At 45.2% G+C, this 16,931-nt stretch overlaps 1 protein-coding gene across 1 annotated transcript; it reads left to right on the top strand.

Moving 5' to 3' along the window:
* Window positions 1-1,547: 1,547 nt before the first annotated feature.
* Window positions 1,548-16,606, top strand: LOC138110964 (uncharacterized). The gene is made up of 4 exons (XM_069016108.1): window positions 1,548-2,371; window positions 7,145-7,335; window positions 14,270-15,754; window positions 15,818-16,606. The coding sequence occupies exons 3-4, from the start codon at window positions 14,273-14,275 to the stop codon at window positions 16,604-16,606; spliced, it is 2,271 nt and encodes a 756-aa protein (XP_068872209.1). The 5' UTR covers window positions 1,548-2,371; window positions 7,145-7,335; window positions 14,270-14,272.
* Window positions 16,607-16,931: the final 325 nt, after the last annotated feature.

Here is a 16,931-nt window from a genome sequence, read left to right on the forward strand (position 1 = left end):
CAACTTCCCAGGGGCTGCTGGAGGTGGGATGAGGCTATTGCAGAGGAATTACAAGTACGTGGTTTCTCACTCAGGAGACTCTGGGTTTACTATAGCTATGGAACTGGTTTTCCAGACTAGAGGAACCCCTTGAAGGACTGCAGCGGGAGGCAGAGATGGGATTTGGGGTTTGCATCCCCACCTCCTGAGCACACATGGGGTTAGATGCCCCTTGGCAGAGCTGTAAGGTGTAATGTGGGCAGCAGCTCCTCCTCTCTTTGGGGGCCTAAATTGAAACGCTCAGGAGCCAAATCACCTCTGAGCTGCTCTCTTGTGAGCAGGAGAGGAAGGGACACCTCCAAAGGCCACATAGCTCACTCATAGTCTGAAAAATCCTACTGCTGAATCTGGAACCCCCCCAGGGATGCCTGGGACCCCCCGGGCCCCTCTGTGATCCTCGACAATGCACCCCTCCATCATCAGACCATGCAGTGCCCCCCAGTGTTTTGCCAGTGGGAGCACTGGAAGAGATACTGGGAACGCTGGGAGGGAACTGGGAGGAAACTTCCCACCACTCTCCAACGTGCAGCAGCCCCAAGTGCGACCAGTGAGGAGGAGGAAGTGCTCCCAGTGCCTCGCCCCCCCCTCCCCCCCAAAAAAGGGGGGCGGGGGGGGTTACGAGAAGAAAAAGGATTTTAATTGAGGGGAAAACACTCCATTTCTTTAATTGTGCTTGAACTTAGGAGGATCCCACTTCATCTACTGTTTGGAGGGTCTCAATTGACACAACGTTTTCATGATTTTGTATCTCAGTTGGCTGGGAATCACTGTTTTGCATTATTTTCCTGTCTAATTGGAAGAAGAAAGCCTTTATGGTGCTGTTTGATGGATTTGAATTGAGGGAAACCGCCCCATTTTCATAATCTTAAGGTTAAAACTGAGGGCAAAACACCACCGTCCCTGGTTTTAAAGGGAAGCCCTTTATGTGCCATTATAAGAGTTCCATCGAGGGGGACCCTCATTTGAAGGGACCTTCATAGAGGAAAAACGTGTCCAAAAGCCCCCAAAATGGTGTTTCTTGAGGGAAAGTGAAGAGGACGCTGCATTTTCCCTCATTTTAGGAGGCTAATTTGAGCAAAAGTCCCCCTTGATTCACTTTTTCTTTGGGTTTATATTTAGGGGAGACCCTCCTTATGCATCAATTACGGGTCTAAATTGAGAGGGAAGCTCCGTTTTCCCCTTGATTCAAGGCTTTGAAATGGTGACTAAAGGGAGTTTTCCCTTAATTCATTAAGAAATTGAAAAAGAAGCCCGGCATGGACCGGCGGGTCTGGACACATCCCCATTGAGGGGGGGCAGAGCCGCTGCTCGGGGGATCCTTTATCCCCCTCGTACAGCTGCGAGCTGCCGAGGAAAAAGTCCTCGTTCCTAGGCTTAAAGCCCTGCAGGTTTACCTCTCATTCTCTTGCTCTGATTTGTTTGACAATAAATTCAATTTATTCCCCCCAGTCGTGTCTCTTATTCCAGTGACCGGTGAGTGATCTCTCTGTGCCCTTCTCCCGATCCTCGGGCCTTTCCTGATGTATTCTGTTCCCTGCCCAGGGTGAGGAGGAGAGGGACAGAGCGGTTTTGCTGGCACCAGGCACCTGGCCAGGCCCAGCCCACCCCAATAATCCCTGCGATCATTCACGCCACCATTACCCAGGCGCACGGCGGGTCCGGCTCCGCGGGCAGGCGGCTCCAGTAGTTCAAAGTGGGCAAATTGGGACGGAGTGAGAGGAAGCAGGTGCTGCCGGTGGGTGAAATGTCTCTGCTGCGAGCTGCCTGGGAAAGGAGGAGGGAGAACCTAGTGCAAAGGAAAGGGGAGAGAAAGAGGGACAAGGCTGGAGCTGGGAAGGAAGCGGAGATGGCCAAGGGGCAGCTGAGCATTTTGCTTTCCCACTCTGTGGGGGGAAAGAAAGCGCTGTCAAATCCATCCAGGAAAAGAGAGGAGAAATAGCAGGTGGTGGAAATCGCCGGCAATTTGGATGCAATTTGTCTGTCTGAAGTGCAGACGCCGACAGACACGGAGCACCGCCGGACGCCTGCTGGCGCTGCGCTGTGTCCTGCTCTGGCTGCAGCCCGCCTGGCGAGACCCCCAGCAGCAGCGGCCCGGGGGCGGCGGGTCGGGCAGCAGCCAATCGGAAGCGCCGCAGCGTGCGGCAGCCAATAGGAGCCCTGGCTACTCCGGCAGCCAATGGAAAGCGCCGTTCCCTGAGGGACCAGGCCCAGCTCGAAGCCCCTCACAGCGGCTTCGTTTTTTGGGACGTTTGTGGAAAGTTCGGAGTTCATTTTTTTTTTCTTTAGCGCACCTTTTCCAGGACAGGAGGGATTCCGGCGCCGCTTCGTGCCGGTAGGGAGCGGGAGAACGCGGCGGCGGGCGGCGGGTGGCGAGGGCCGTCGGCGAGACGGGGCTTGGGCCGCCTGCGGTGTGCGATCTCCCGAGAGCAGCGGGGAGCGGCGGCGGGCGGGGCGCTGTGGGAGCCGGCGCATGTCCCCGAATGAGCCGCCCGGCGCAACGCCCGGCGAGGTGCCAATGAAATAAAATAGAACACGGTAAAGTGAAAAGCATCTTCTGCCAAATAATATATCAACAGACCATCTATCTAAGTGGCACAAGAACATAGTTTCATTGTGCTCTGGATGAATGTCATCTTTGTTATTGCAGAACTAAGTTAAGAATATTAAGTCTAATGATGCAATTTTATTTTTAGTCTATTTGATTTTATAAGTTACTAATCTGAGTCATGTATGCTTATCGTTTTCTCTCTTATTAACAAAGACAATTCAATATCCAGTTCATGATTATAGTATAGTTTTGAACCACTCAATAGTAATTTTTCTTTTGGAATATGTGTGATAATTTCAAGGTGAGACATCTACATAATGCATTGGACACGTATTTGTATATTTGCAGTTAAAGTAACATGCTTTAAATTTGTGTGCATGTATATAAAGTACATATACTTAAGGAAGAGATCATAAAGAGATAAGGTACCTTTCAATCAATTTGAATTGTAGGCGGGGTAATTTTTGTTTCTTCTTGTAGGTGATTAGTTTTAAATCTTTTAAAGCAGTATGTTTGTCTGACAGGCCACTCATGCTATTTTATTGATGTCTAGAAGGGACATCTTTTGCTGGCTTCTGACTCCATAGACAAAATAAAACCTCGAGATCATCTCAAACAAGGATAGATGAGGAAAAGAAAGAAAAACTCTAGCATCAGTGATAGTAAATTAGATATTGAGGCTACGTGGCCTAGGCAACTTACTCATTAAGTTTATAATGAATTTATAAGCTTATGATGACTGGGTTGCTCTAGATTTTCAGCTGTCACAATTTGCAGCATTGCTGTTAGGTTCACTAAAACTGAGCCGTAACTCTTTATTTGAATGTAAAATTCTGAATTTCAAAATGACCTCGGAAACCTAGTGTTGGAAACAGGTTTTAAATTATCCTCCAATTCCATAAAGGTTTTTATTTTACAGAACTAACCAAGAGTTACACGAATACAGTTTATAAAGCGTGTGTTTGCAGATGGGTCACAGTCCTTTCAGCTCTGGACTTCATGATGCCAGGAGAAGTCGGAAACTACACAGTATTTGTGAATGCAAGACTTTGCATTTAGATAGGTTTGAGCTGAACGATCTGAAAAAGCTCCCATAAGCACAGAACTCCTTACTGTCTGTGTGTTTGAGAAGGCTGAAGAGCTCTGTTTATTGCCACAAAGGGCCTGGAATAAATTATGTTTAGTAAATTGGCCCCAGGTTTTCTTGTTTCAGACAGTAGCTTCAGAGCAATCTGTTTTATAGGCTCCACTAAATCTGACCAATTGCAGGGAGGTGACACCTCATTTCAGAGATGTGGCATCCCACATGTGCCAGTCAGGTCCAGCCCCTCTCTCTGTCAGGATGGCCGGGCACCAGCAGTTCAGCTTTCTGTCTTTTGGCATTTAACCTACGGCCTGTTCCCAATTTATGGGCCCCGCAGGGAGGTCCTAGCAGGATGGAGCCAGGCTGCTCAGCCCCTCCTCAGCCTTGTGCCTCCCACCCCTACATGGGGCAAATAAAAGCTTCTTTATTCCATTGGAAATGCCCCTGTTTCAGCGAGGTGTATGCCTGGCTTCCTTCCCTGGTCGGTCTTGCAGGTGATAATGAACACAGTGCGGTGCTATTTCCTAGCTGAAGCCAAGGTGGGAAACCAGCTTTAGCCTCAGCATTTTTCATTTCAGACTCTTTTTCCTCAGTTATTTTGGATCTGTTCATGGTGAGGAGGTTTTACAATGTGTTGGTCCTTAGCTGAAGTATCGAAGAACTGAACAAACCAGTAATTTTTCCTTCTCTGACCAAATTCTTCTTACTTTTGAGGGGAGGAAGGAATGGGGGAGTCAAATTTGCGTTTAGGTTTTATGTTTTATTTCTGCCCATGGAACTGTTTGCTACTGAGCTGCGTGACCGTGGGTCTTTTCAGCACAGGACACTGATTGACATTGCATGTGTTACAGAGAGGAAGGGCATTTCCTGACGATTAATGGCAAGTTAGTTGGCCTGAAGTTCATTAACCTGAGCTAGACTGTTGGAAGGACTCTGTGTGGAATTGTATTAGAGGATCATCATAAACTAAAAATATATGTGACAATCTGGCCAGATTGCAATGAATCTAAAGACAGGACAGGGTTGGCTCGAGCTCACAGAGCAGCTGCCTCGAGTGTAAACTAACTGCCTTGTGAAAGCAAATGGTTTTTCACAGACTTTATTCAAATAAAAGGGGAAAAGGAAAAAAAAAACCAACCAAAACAAAGGAAGGTTCCCATTAGCAAAAAAAGCCTACATGAAAAAGTGAGGTTGTGAGCTATGGCCGAAGGCCCGAGTTTGGTGCTGATTCTCAATCAATTCAGCAAATGACAGTGCATTGACACAACTGGTTTTTTAGTCAAATTTAGTCCTGATTCTTCACAGTAATTTGCCTCAAGAAAATGAGCCCCATATCCTTTGGTGAGTTCCCTGTTGGCTGAGGCCCAGACCTTCAGGCCATGACTTCTCAACATACTTGCAGTGAGACTGGCTCCCTCTTAATTGCTTCTTTTTGAAGTATGGTTTGTCACTATCATCCTGCTGAAGATGAACAGGGCTGGTGTCTCATTTTCACATATTCTTCCCCCTCCTCCCCTCTCCTTCTTTTCCCCTTTTTCACCTCTAAATAAATTTCTTAAAGGCGATTTAACCCTGGGATGGTCTAATCCACTTCCGTCCTTCGTGGTCCACCCTCAAATAGATGTGTTGGCACAGAAGAAGTTAAGGGTGTTCTCTTAGGATCTGATACTGTAATAAAGGGAAGAGAAAGATGAAACAGGCATTTCATGTTTGTCTGTTTTCTCTCCATGTCATTTCATGAACGTGTACTCACGCTTGGCCAAGAGTAGTGCATTCAGACACTGAATATGAGTGTTGAAGAGGGGACTGAGAAGAAAGAAGCTTAGTGTTCTGCAATAGGAATTATGCTTTGGGGATTTTACGGATTGTTTCCCTCTTTTTCACCATCATGCTTTTCTTGCACACTTCCTTGTCTTTTGCTACTGAGCGAAAGTCTGGAGGCTCAGAAAGCCCATCTGAGCAAGATTTCCTGTGTCAGAGAGAACTGAAGGGATTCTGTTTCCATCCTTTCATGCCAGGAAGGATGAACTGCCTGTATCAGGAGGTGCTGAATTGGTTCTGGGTGCTGCTGTAGCTCACAGAATTGCAAGACCTAGTGCTGCAGGAGTTCAAATAACAGACCAGTGGAAAGGCTCAGGGGCCACAAGCTGTGCTGCATCTCTCATGGACTTGCGAGGAACCTCTCCTTTGGTGTCTGTGCAAGTGCTGGCTGCTGTGGGCACTAGGATTGCTCTTTTAATCAGGCAGCTCCAGTACCTTTCAGAAAAGAATTTTCATGGCACATCATGAGCCATTAATCTCTCGACTAACCATAACATTTCCTTACTCCTTGGTTTTCCAGCATTACTCAAACACTGACATTTGTCATTTCACCAGCCATCTCCCTTGGCCTCTAGCATCAGGCACTTGCAGGGGGAAGGATCTGGTCTCACAAATATTTTCATACTCTGATCTCTGTGATTTATTAACCGTGAAGTTTTGCCTTCAGAACTCAAGATGCCGTTTCAAATAATTTCACATGCAAAAGTCGAGTTATTGGGCAAAAGGGATCCTTGATAGCTGGGTACAAAGGACAGCAGGACTGCTGTTGCTGTTTTCTTTTCAACTCCTGTGCTGGCTGTGTGACCTTGAGGAAATAGGTTCATTGCAGCTTTATGGTTCCGTTTTTGCATAGGGAAAATAAGGGCAGTGATAATTGCTTTCGTTTGTAAAACACTTTAAGATTTATGGACTACGAATGATTCTTACTAAGTGAAAAGTGTTGCAAAGCTGGCTTAGTTGCACACTGTGCTAACAAAATCCCATATCAGCCTATTGACCCCAGCCTGAAACACTCATTAAAGTTTATAGGACATTTTGGTGGATGAGTTGAGGCAGTTATTCTGCTGGAAATATCATACTGAAAGCACTTTTAAATCCATCATCCGCTTTGACTTTTTTCTCTATTAAAACTAAACACAACTGCTTGCTCTGTCCAGTTTTCTTAGTTTATTTATGAAAAGTTTTTGATGGATATGGATATGTACTCACTGTTAACTCAGCTTGTACCCCCATGGCATCTGAGACATTACAGTTCATTCTAGTCATAGCATAAACACACAATAGCTGTTGTACTGAGACAAAAAGAGCTATAAAACATATAAGATATCCAATGGACTGGTATTAACTATCAAGTTGCATGGTCACTTTTGAATGTCAGATGTTCTTTTTATGGATACTGCATTAATTTAATTTGTGCTTAAACTTTAGCTAGGCTAGACACTGGTGTCTGAAAAGTTTACATATTTTTCCAATGTCAAAATGTGTAAGTTTAGTATTAAGGAAACAAAACATATTTACTTGTACTAGAGGAAAAATACTTTTGTAGCAAAGAAATTAACTGAGGTGCTCCTTAAAGATAGGTCTGGCTTGCTTACAGAATTGTTACTTATGCAGTAAAGCAGATCTGCAGATGTTTTCTTTTTTTCTTCCAGATAAAACTTGGATTGTTTGAAAAGTGGGGAGATACTTCACCATAGTACAAAAGAAGATACAGAAGAGGAGAGCAGAATGAGAGCTTTGCAAGTGCCACGTGCCTGCAGCCTGCTGTCTTTAGTGATGCTGTTCCTTCCAGTCACTGGAATGTCAAAACAAAATATCCCAAGACTGAAGCTTTCCTATAAAGGTAAACTTTTCAGAAGTTTTTCTGATTCTGCCACTTTCGTTTTGATGTGATACTGCCAGCAGTTCTTTTGTATTACTAACCAGGAAATACATAATAGAAGCCTTAAAGATGGATGAATTCTGCCTCGGGGCAGTATTAAAATCTGGGCTTTTTGTTGTGTCGGGGCACATGTTTCTGAAGTATAACTGTCTTTTAAAAGTATTATTTCTGTTTGCTCCAAGAGGATGTTAACAGACTCTACATAAATTAGAGGGGAGTGGTACTTGAAACACTCTGAGGTGCATTGGAGACATTCCTATGTGGCTGGTGGGGATGATGTGAGACATGGAGGACGTTCACACCTTCCTACAGCATCAGAGGAAGTTGAGAGAGCTGACTCAAGTGTTTCAAGGGGACTGACATTTATTTTTGTAATAATTCTTTTTCTATCACTAAGTGGGTATGTTAAACTCTTCATAGGTGGTTTTCTTTCTCCTTGCCTCTTTGGATCACAAAAGCGTGTTTCTCTGCAGAATTTCTTAGTCTTGTGTGTAGTTCTTGTTAAGAATGGTACCGAGGGATTTCAACACAGACATATTTATGTATTAACGGACAAGCTTTTAAAGAAGGTAGATTTCTTTTTGCTTTGAATGTACAGCACACCTGCACAGGCACAGAGGTGTGTCACTGATACTTTCTTCTTTAGTGAAAACAAGTGCTCTCCCATTAGTTATGTTTCAGCTGTGTCAGCACCTTGCCCTTATGGGAGCTATTTCTGCTCTGTTTTTCAAACTTATGTCTTCCTATGCATTGCAGAGTTACACTCAGGATGGTGTGATGGGACAGGCTGTAAAGCCTTCATTGGGGCTTATGATATGTTTATCATGAGTTTAACACCCAGAGAAATTTATTGAGTAAGCAGAATGACTTGCTATTTATTTACAAGCTTCTCTTTTGCTAGATTTGCGTGCCACTGGGCATGCTATTCCACTGTGTATATAAATGTGTTTGGATGTGTTTGTGTGAGAGAGACAGAGGAAGCAAGATCAAGGGATCTTGACAACATTTTTATTACTTTGGGAAACAGTTGCACTCACTGAAGCCAATGAATAGAGAAACTGAAAGACCTGACGTGAGTTACGAAAGTTAGCAGTAAAACCCTCCTAACATACAGCCGGCCTTCTCACAGCCAGGCCTTTTGAGATAATTCCCAAAAGCAGCATGTACCACATGGCGACGGCATTTATTGTGGATTTGACACTCACGATTAGTGAATTCCTCTCAACTTCAAAAGCAGATAGCCTTTGGCAAAATCCTGATGGATGCCTTTGGCAGGTAAAGAGGGGGAGAAAGAAAAATTATTGAGGTCAACACAGGGGAAAAAAAATGGCTGAAATCTTAGTTTAAAATAGTGGCAGAGACCTGCTGGGAACAGTTGGGGAAATGCCTGAGCTCGTTTAAAAAGATGATGAGCAGATGATTGATATTTAGGCCCTGACCCAAACTTTTATTAGCAACTTTATAAACCTTTCAGTTTGGCTTGAGGGATACCGTTTCCTGTCCAAACTTATTCACCTATATCCCCGTAGGGGGGGAAAATCAACAACAGATGCAGATGCAAAATAGCACATAAATCTTAATTTTGAGAGCTGTGATGGAACTGAAAAGTCGGAAGAAAGAGAATTACCAGAATTTATTGTGCTTTGTCTTACTTTCTTGGGGGGTTGGAAGGTGTATATTTTTCCACATGGAACAAGAAAAAATTTAATGCTGTTTTTTCACACTTATGTACTGTAAATGATTCCAGTATGGCTTATCATAATCAAACTATATATTTGTGTGTTGACAACAGGATATCACATATACTGAGTATTTAATATAGTTGTGAGAATTAAGTCTACCTTCCTCCCCCCAAATCTTTCAGACAAAACAATTCCAAGGTTTCTGAGAATAAGATGTAGGAGAAATGAACTGTTTTGCCAGTTGTCATAAAATTGTTAGTCATGTCACTGACAAGTCCTGGCATCTCTGTTCTTTGGAATTAATACTTGAACTATCATGAAGAGGAGAATACAGGGCTCTTCTCCTTCTTTATGGAAAACAGATGAGAACTGGCCACGTCAGGCAGTTCCAAAAACCTGGTCACACGTGTCTTTGAAGGGAAGGTTTCGTCTCCTTTCATGTGCAATGAGTTTATGGCATAGCTCCATCTTCCCAGAAGAGCTGAGCATTTGCTGGGGCAGGAGAGCTGGAAGTAAGCAGGACTTTGCAGTTACTGAATTTTCCAGTTGCATCAATCAGTGGTGGATGGAGGAAGAGGGAGAGGGTAGGGTGGTTAAAGATGTGTCTATAACTGCAGGAGTGCTTCAATAAACCACAGCATGTCAAAGCTCCTTTGTGTTCAAACAGCAATTAAAATTTTAGACCTTCTCTGAATGGCAGCTATAGGTTTCCTTCTTCTCAAGGTCGTCATCTTAACGAATGGGAATCTGTGCAGGAAATGTTAAGATATTCCAGTGAGTGATGTCGGGATCAATGTAAAGTCGTACAATGGATTTCCTTTATTGTTTGTCCCAGTCTAAAGATGTGTTCTAAAAAACTGTGCATGTATAAAACTAAAACTACACACAAATCAATTAAAATACGTTGTAGTACAGAGTCAAAGTCATATATTCTCCACCTGTGTTAATCAAATCCACTATGATCTTTAATCACGTATCTCATCTTTTCACATTTTCCCATATCCATTAGTTGAAAAATACTCTTATTCACTCAGACTTAAGTTAGATACTTGTTCATGTCATTACTATCCCAGAAATTGTCACTCCTCTTGTGATGTTTTTAGGGTGCTCTCAGTGCATATACCTTACTTAATCTGTGTATCTTAGATACTTCTACAAGATTGAGGTGCTTTTATTACTGTAGTTTTAATATTAGGAGAAGGTAACAAACTGTCTTCTAATAGAAGATTAGGATCTTTAGAAAACCAGGGGATGATTTTGAGTAATATTCCATATTTTAACTCTCTTTGCCTAGTACTCTTTCAGTCTTAAGACCGACAGTGTGTATTTATCACTCATTTTCATGTAGATGGAGATAACCTGTGACCTTCATCCAAACTGCAGAACTCCACAACCACAGCTTCCCTAAGCAGCACATCCTTGTTGTCTGCTGCCTCATTTAACATCCTCATTCCAACCTCTAGAGCAGATGCAGAAGGTTTTCATACACCAGTCTAATTCATTCATGTCATTTTCAGGACAGCATCAGTTCTGTTACTAAAGAATGGAAGGCTCTGTGTCCTAATTCTCGTATGTTTAATTCATACAGTGTAGACAGTCTTGTTTCTGTTTTATCTTCTGAGTAATAATTTTTCCTAATTCATTGGGAGGTCCTTCCATAAATATCGTGTGTGTCTTTTTAGATTTTACTTCATAGGGAGAAGTAAAGAATAGCCAGACCCAGAATGTTGATTGCCTTCTGAGAAAAAGAAGAAAAAAAATCAAATTTTTCTCAATTTGTGGCTATCCTAAAATTTTCCTGCAGAAAGAGAGAAATTGCAAATTTAACCCTATTGATTTGATTTACTTGGCTGCTTTTCATGGACATTTCAGTAAGTGTAGTCTGTGTTCTCAGTGAATGCATTTATATTACCAAAGCGTGCACCCTAGTTTCTTGGCTGGGGGGCATGCACCAGGCCAGATTTGGGCATTGTCACCAGTGATATCCACAAACATGTATCATTCCCGTGTGGGAATGTGGCCATTCCCCAGAGCAAACCATGCTTACTTTGACAGCCGTGACTTGGTCAGAGGACCAGGAATCCTGCACTGTGACACAGTACAGAGGAATAAGCACGACTGAAGGCAAGGTTTGGCTTTTAAAGCAGGATTTACTTAGCACTGTTCAAAACGACTATGGTAGTAATTTAAATCTAATAAACAAAAGCATTATTCTCAGCTGGTTTGTTTTTCTCCATATAGAATGAATTAAGGTGCAGTCTCACTCTCACTGAAGTCATGGCAAGAGTTTTTCCACTGAAGTAAATTGAAGCGAGATCAAATTCACACTCCTCACTTTTTTCATCTTACCTAAGTAAACTAAAGACAGGCAGTTCTTTCTCCTCTGCTGAAGGATGACCGTGCTAAACCATCAGCTCCACGTGGCAATTAGCCATGTTTAAGGATTGTTTAGTTTCCCGCAGTGTTTTGCACACAGGATTTTCTTCCCCCTAAGAGTGATCCATTCTTAAAACATGGTGAAAAAGCAAACAGAGAACATTTTGGTGCCAGGAATTCTTTTGAAAATTTGACTGGGTGAGTACATTTCCTTAATGTTCAAAAATTATCCTTTGAACATGCTATTTAACAGTGTCAAGCATTCTGTTCTCTATATTGCTTTTGCTTTAAACCTGTTTCATTTTATAACTGATGAGATGCTTAACTGTTGCATCACAGCAGTTAGTTTGTTCAGTTTCAGTACAGCTGGCTTATTTCCATGTCATGCATCATTTAATTATACATCTAAAACGTAGTTAAAACTGTACAGCTCACTTAAGCTGTCTGTGACACTGCAGTAATCCCAGTACCCTGACGGGGTGTTGCACAGCTATGACTGGTTGGAATGTGGTAAACTGGTGATGTGTAAGAGAGCCTAGAAATGAGCTTGCATTTTGCAGCTGTGCTTGCTCTACTAGAAGAGGAAGTAAAACCAGAAAAAAACTGCTCTTGTGGCAATATCAGCGTCTGTAAATCTGAATGCTTAATGAAAATCAAGGAAAATGTGCTGAGTGAGGAAGTGGTGCTTTTCCCTTGTTTGTCGTTTCATTAATTTTTGGTGGTCTGTTATTTGTCAGAAAAATCTATCTCAGATTCCTCTATGGAAAAACATGAAGTGTTTATGTGAGAGTGAAGATCCTAGTATTGGATGATTGTCTAGATATGCAAAAGACTTTGCCTGTTTTGTCTCAAAAATGCTTTCTGGAGGCAGTGATCATTGAGACTTAAAATGTACCCTAGCTTGAAGATGGATGGGTGCTGCTGTCCATGTGTATATGCCGTCGACTGAGTATAAACTTGAAGGCATTTATTACATCTTAGTAATGGGAAAAGCAGCAAATTTCTTGCAGACATTTTTTTTCCTTTTTTAAGCTAGTGAACTTGAAGGTCAGATTCAACTCTATGTTGCATTTTCTGTCATATAATTATCATATATATCATGTCCTGAAGAGCAGCCTCCAGTCAGTGACATCAACAGCTTACATAGCAGTTGAACTAAGAATAACCTTGGAGAACTGACCCATGTCAAGCTCTTATGAGTGTAAACTGTTGATGTCACTGACTGGAGGCTGTTTTTTCATGATCACAGAAGGGCCTCAATTGGATAAAAGAAGAATTGTATTCAAAAAATACAAAACTATTCTGCTGAATGTTCACTTTACTGTATCTCAGAAGATGAGAGGAAACAAAACTGAAAGAGTAATACTTAACAAAGGATTTTTGCTCTCTTATAAAAAGAAGGACGGGACAACATCAAAAACAGCTTCCCTAGAAGAATGCAGGGAAGAGACATGATAAGTGGCATCAGCTTGGAAGAGGGATCAAAACTCTTTCTTTGATTACTTTTACTAATGACATCTGTTTAAGCAAATCCAATTCAGAGCAGTTTCAGAAATCCCAAACTTGTTCTCTTTCTGAGCACTATTTGGAGGGCACGATCTGCCTGACGTCAGTGTCTGTCTAGCAGTGGACATCTGTGGTCACTATGCAGGTGCTCGATTCACATCCTGTTTCTTTTTCCTCCCTCCCCATTTCTGCAGTTCCATTTCTAGGTGAGTTCCCCAAAGAAGAGCTGAGGAATATAGGGGATGACTCTTCCGTACTCACAGTCCTTTGGAGATAAATACACAGAGATAGCAGAAAGAGTCAGAATTTCCTTTATTTAACCAGCGCAACATCAAACAAGTCAGAGAGATTGGTTAACTCTGTTTAAGGCAGACAATTTTGAAGATGGTGGGAGTGACAGATGTACATCTTTGCTACAAATTTGAAAAAGGAGACATTCTACTTTCTGAACAAAATCCTGGCTATCCCAGAATTTTGCACTGTGTTGAACCATAGAGTTTTAAGAGCTGAGAGGTTGCTGAAGACACCAAAATTTTGTAATTAACTTACTGAGCCTCTTAAAGGAGGGTGTTAGATCTTCCTGTGCATCATTCAAGCAGCCTGGATTTCTTTCAGAAAGATTTCTCACTAAATCTGTAACAAAACATTAGCCTATATGACATACTGCCCCAAAAGTAATCAATATAAATATTATTAATAAAAAATGTCCCCCTCCAAGATTAAATAAAAGCTTACACCTATATACCAAGAGCATCCATGGATCATGTCACCCATATTTATATTTGACAAGGGTTTGTGTGGGAGGGCGCTTGTGCCTGCTTTGTACAGGGAAGCTCTGGGGTTCCCAGGTTCACGACTGATGGGTCTGCACTTTGTGTCTCTTGAGGCTTTGGGTGCCCAGGGCCATGATGAGTTCCCGGGCTGGGGATGGTGGGTGGGGCTGGCCTGTGATGCGCTCTGGGGCCTGTGACAGCACAGGGGCCGTGTCACAATGGGGGCAGCTATTAAAGGCCCCATGGGTTGCCGCTGCCCCAGTAGAGCCTGGGCAAGCGGTGAGTGCACACAGGCGGTGGGGAGGCAGGGCTGGGGGAGGGCTGGGGCAGAAGCGCCGGCACCCGGGGCGTGTGTTCTGTCCCTGCATCCAGGGCCCAGCCCCTGGTTGGGAGTGCCTTGCTCAGGCTCGGTGCTTGCTGGGGCAGCGGTGCAGGCCTTGCCTCCTGCCAGCTGCCGGGGGCCCTCTCCTTCCTGCTGCCACGTCCCTGTGGCTCCTGCCCCCCACTGGCTGCCTCCATGCTGGCCCTACTGAACCCCTTCTGTGTGTCCTCTTGCAGACCATGGCTTTATTGTCATTGCTCTTCGTGCTCGTGCAAAGCCTGATCCAGTACCCCCAGCCAGCTGGGGATGGGCTGGATGAGGCCACGCACCGGCGAATGCAGGAGCGTGAGGAGCTGCTTGACCGCGAGATGGCTCGGCTGCTGCAGGAGCTGGAGCAAGGGCCCCTGGAGCAGCAGGACGAGGGCTGGGGAGCCCTGCTCTTTGGTGCCCTGCAGCAGTGGCCATTCTGGGCTCTTGCTGGACTCCTGCTCCTCTTGGGCCTGTGGTTTAGCTGCAGGAGGAGTCCTGAAGCCAGCGAAACCAACAGCAGCGGCAAGGACCAGAGCTCCTGCAAGACCTTGGGAGAGGAGAAGGAAAAAGAAAAGGAAGAAGACAGTTTGGATTCCAAGGGAGATGGAGAAACCATAGATGTGACTGTGGAGGCAGATGACAGCGGCAGTGGAAATGAAGGAGAAGGCAGTCCTGTGGCTGCAAATGAAGGAGACGATGATGATGCCAATGAACGAGATGAAGATGTGAAGTTGAAGAAAGACAGTGATGTTAAAAGTGACGATGGCCATGATGCAAAGAAAGATGAAGGCTGGAGTGATGGGAATATGCCAGGATACAATACTGCCGAAGGAAATGAACAAGAACCTGGCAATGTTACTGGAGGTGTGGAAGACCTAGATGAAGTAAATGAAGGAGAAAACAAGGATGTGAAGGTGGAGCCAGACAAGGATGCTGGAAAGGAAGACGGAGATGGAAATGAAGAAAAAACCGATGATGCGTATATGAAGGCAGGCAACAGTGATGATGTAAATAAAGGAGTATACGAGGTAGATGGAAAGGAAGAAAAAGCAGATGTGAAGGTGCAGGAAAGCAGTGATGCCAGTGAACAACAAAGCAGTGATTGGATTGGGCAGGAAGACACCAGTGATGGTGGGAAGGCAATAGACCACAGTGGGTTTGCTGCAACTGAGGAAAAAACCACTCACCTTGGAAATGAAGAGACCAGTGTTGCAAACAGAGATGAGAAACAGGGTGATGCAAATGCGAATGGAGAGAAGAATGAAGATGCAAAAGAAGGAGAACAAGGTCATGTGGCTACCAGTGAAAAAGAAGGCTATGCTGGCAAGGGCAAAGGCAGCCGTGGTGGAATTGAAGAAGACGCCCGTGACGCTGGGAATAAGCGAGGGATCCTATTAGTGGATCGCATACAGTGTCCCGTCGAGGACGTGGAGAAAGGTCGCTCAGTGGCAGCTGAGCTGATGGAGAGCTTCACGCGTGTCTTTATTGACAGCGTGAGCAATAGTTTCTACCCGGTGCCTCAAGAAGCCATCGGGGTGGGCAGTGCCTTTGAGGGTTGGAGTCCCCGTGAGCAGGATGGGGTGTACCGCGTGCTGGTCCCACTGAATCCCCCACCGGGACACGCCTTCCACCTGGAGCTGAACAGTGCAGGGCAGATGGCAGCAAGGACCTTCTGCGTCCGTGTGGAGCTGGTGTGCACGTGCGAGAGGGAGCAGCTGGGCGAGAAGCTGTTGTGCTTCCTGCACCACTCGCAGGAGGAGCTGCGGTGGAAGCAGAAGCCCAGCCTCCTAGAGACACTCTGCACCGGCTCCTACCTGGACGTGGAGAAAACCTCCCACTGGTTCTACCAGCTGGTGAGATGCTCGTGGCTGCATTTGCCTCAGTCGTACTCATGGCACTTGGTGTTTCAGCCCCGCAGCCGGTCCTGCCAATTCTGGCTGAGCAAAGGCAAGAAGAGCCTGGTGGTGGAGATGTTGTTTGGGGTGCGCCACGGGGACTCCGACATCTTTGCGGTCAGCCAGCCCACAGAGGCCCAGACAGGCAGCTCCAGCATCTTTGTGAGCAGCCAGCCCGCCGACTCCATCGCAAGCACAGCGTGGCCTGAGACGTACGCTGTGGCAGAGGCAAAATTCTTCCAGCACGTCGCCAGGCAGGTGCCGTGTGAGAGCTTGCACCTGAAATGCCTGCAGCTCTTCACCTGCATCCTGAGGGGCACAGGTTTTTCCAGCTCGACCTGGAAGACTGTGGTCATGCACGTGCTGACCACCGTACCGCTGTCCCAGTGGCGCAGGAGGGAATTTGCACGGCGGCTGTGGGACATCATGGCATACCTGCGCCGCTGCCTGCAGTTGAAACGCCTGGAGCACTTTGTCCTAGGCAACCAGAGGCTTCCTGCAGAGATCAGCTTGCCGCCGGCAATGCGAGCGGTCGAGCCGCTCAACCTCTTTGAGCACCTGGCCCAAGATCTGGCCGCCCACGCAGAGGCGATGCGAGCTTACGGTCAGCTGCGATTTCGCCTCTGGATGCTGCTCTCCGGCCACTGAGAGGAATTCCCTGCACAGAGCTGTGCTGGGGGGGCTCACACCCGATGGCAGCCACGTGAGCACTGCATAATTCTTCCTTTTTTCACTGGCAATCCTGAAGCTGCTTTCCTGCTCCCGTGGATGGAAGATGCTGCGGCACACGGATTCACTGTGCAGACACACATCTCTGCATTGCCCTGCCCTTCACCTTCCAGTTTACCACGGTGCTGTTGTGATGTTCCTACGTCTACGAGGCAGAAACTGGCTCCACCTGCACATCCTTACAGAAGACTACGGACTGAGAGAGGTTGCTTGGCACACCTCAAAGACATGAAACTGGCTTGTT

The sequence above is a fragment of the Aphelocoma coerulescens genome, chromosome 5 (assembly GCF_041296385.1).
Source record: "Aphelocoma coerulescens isolate FSJ_1873_10779 chromosome 5, UR_Acoe_1.0, whole genome shotgun sequence".
In the NCBI taxonomy this organism is placed as follows: domain Eukaryota; kingdom Metazoa; phylum Chordata; class Aves; order Passeriformes; family Corvidae; genus Aphelocoma; species Aphelocoma coerulescens.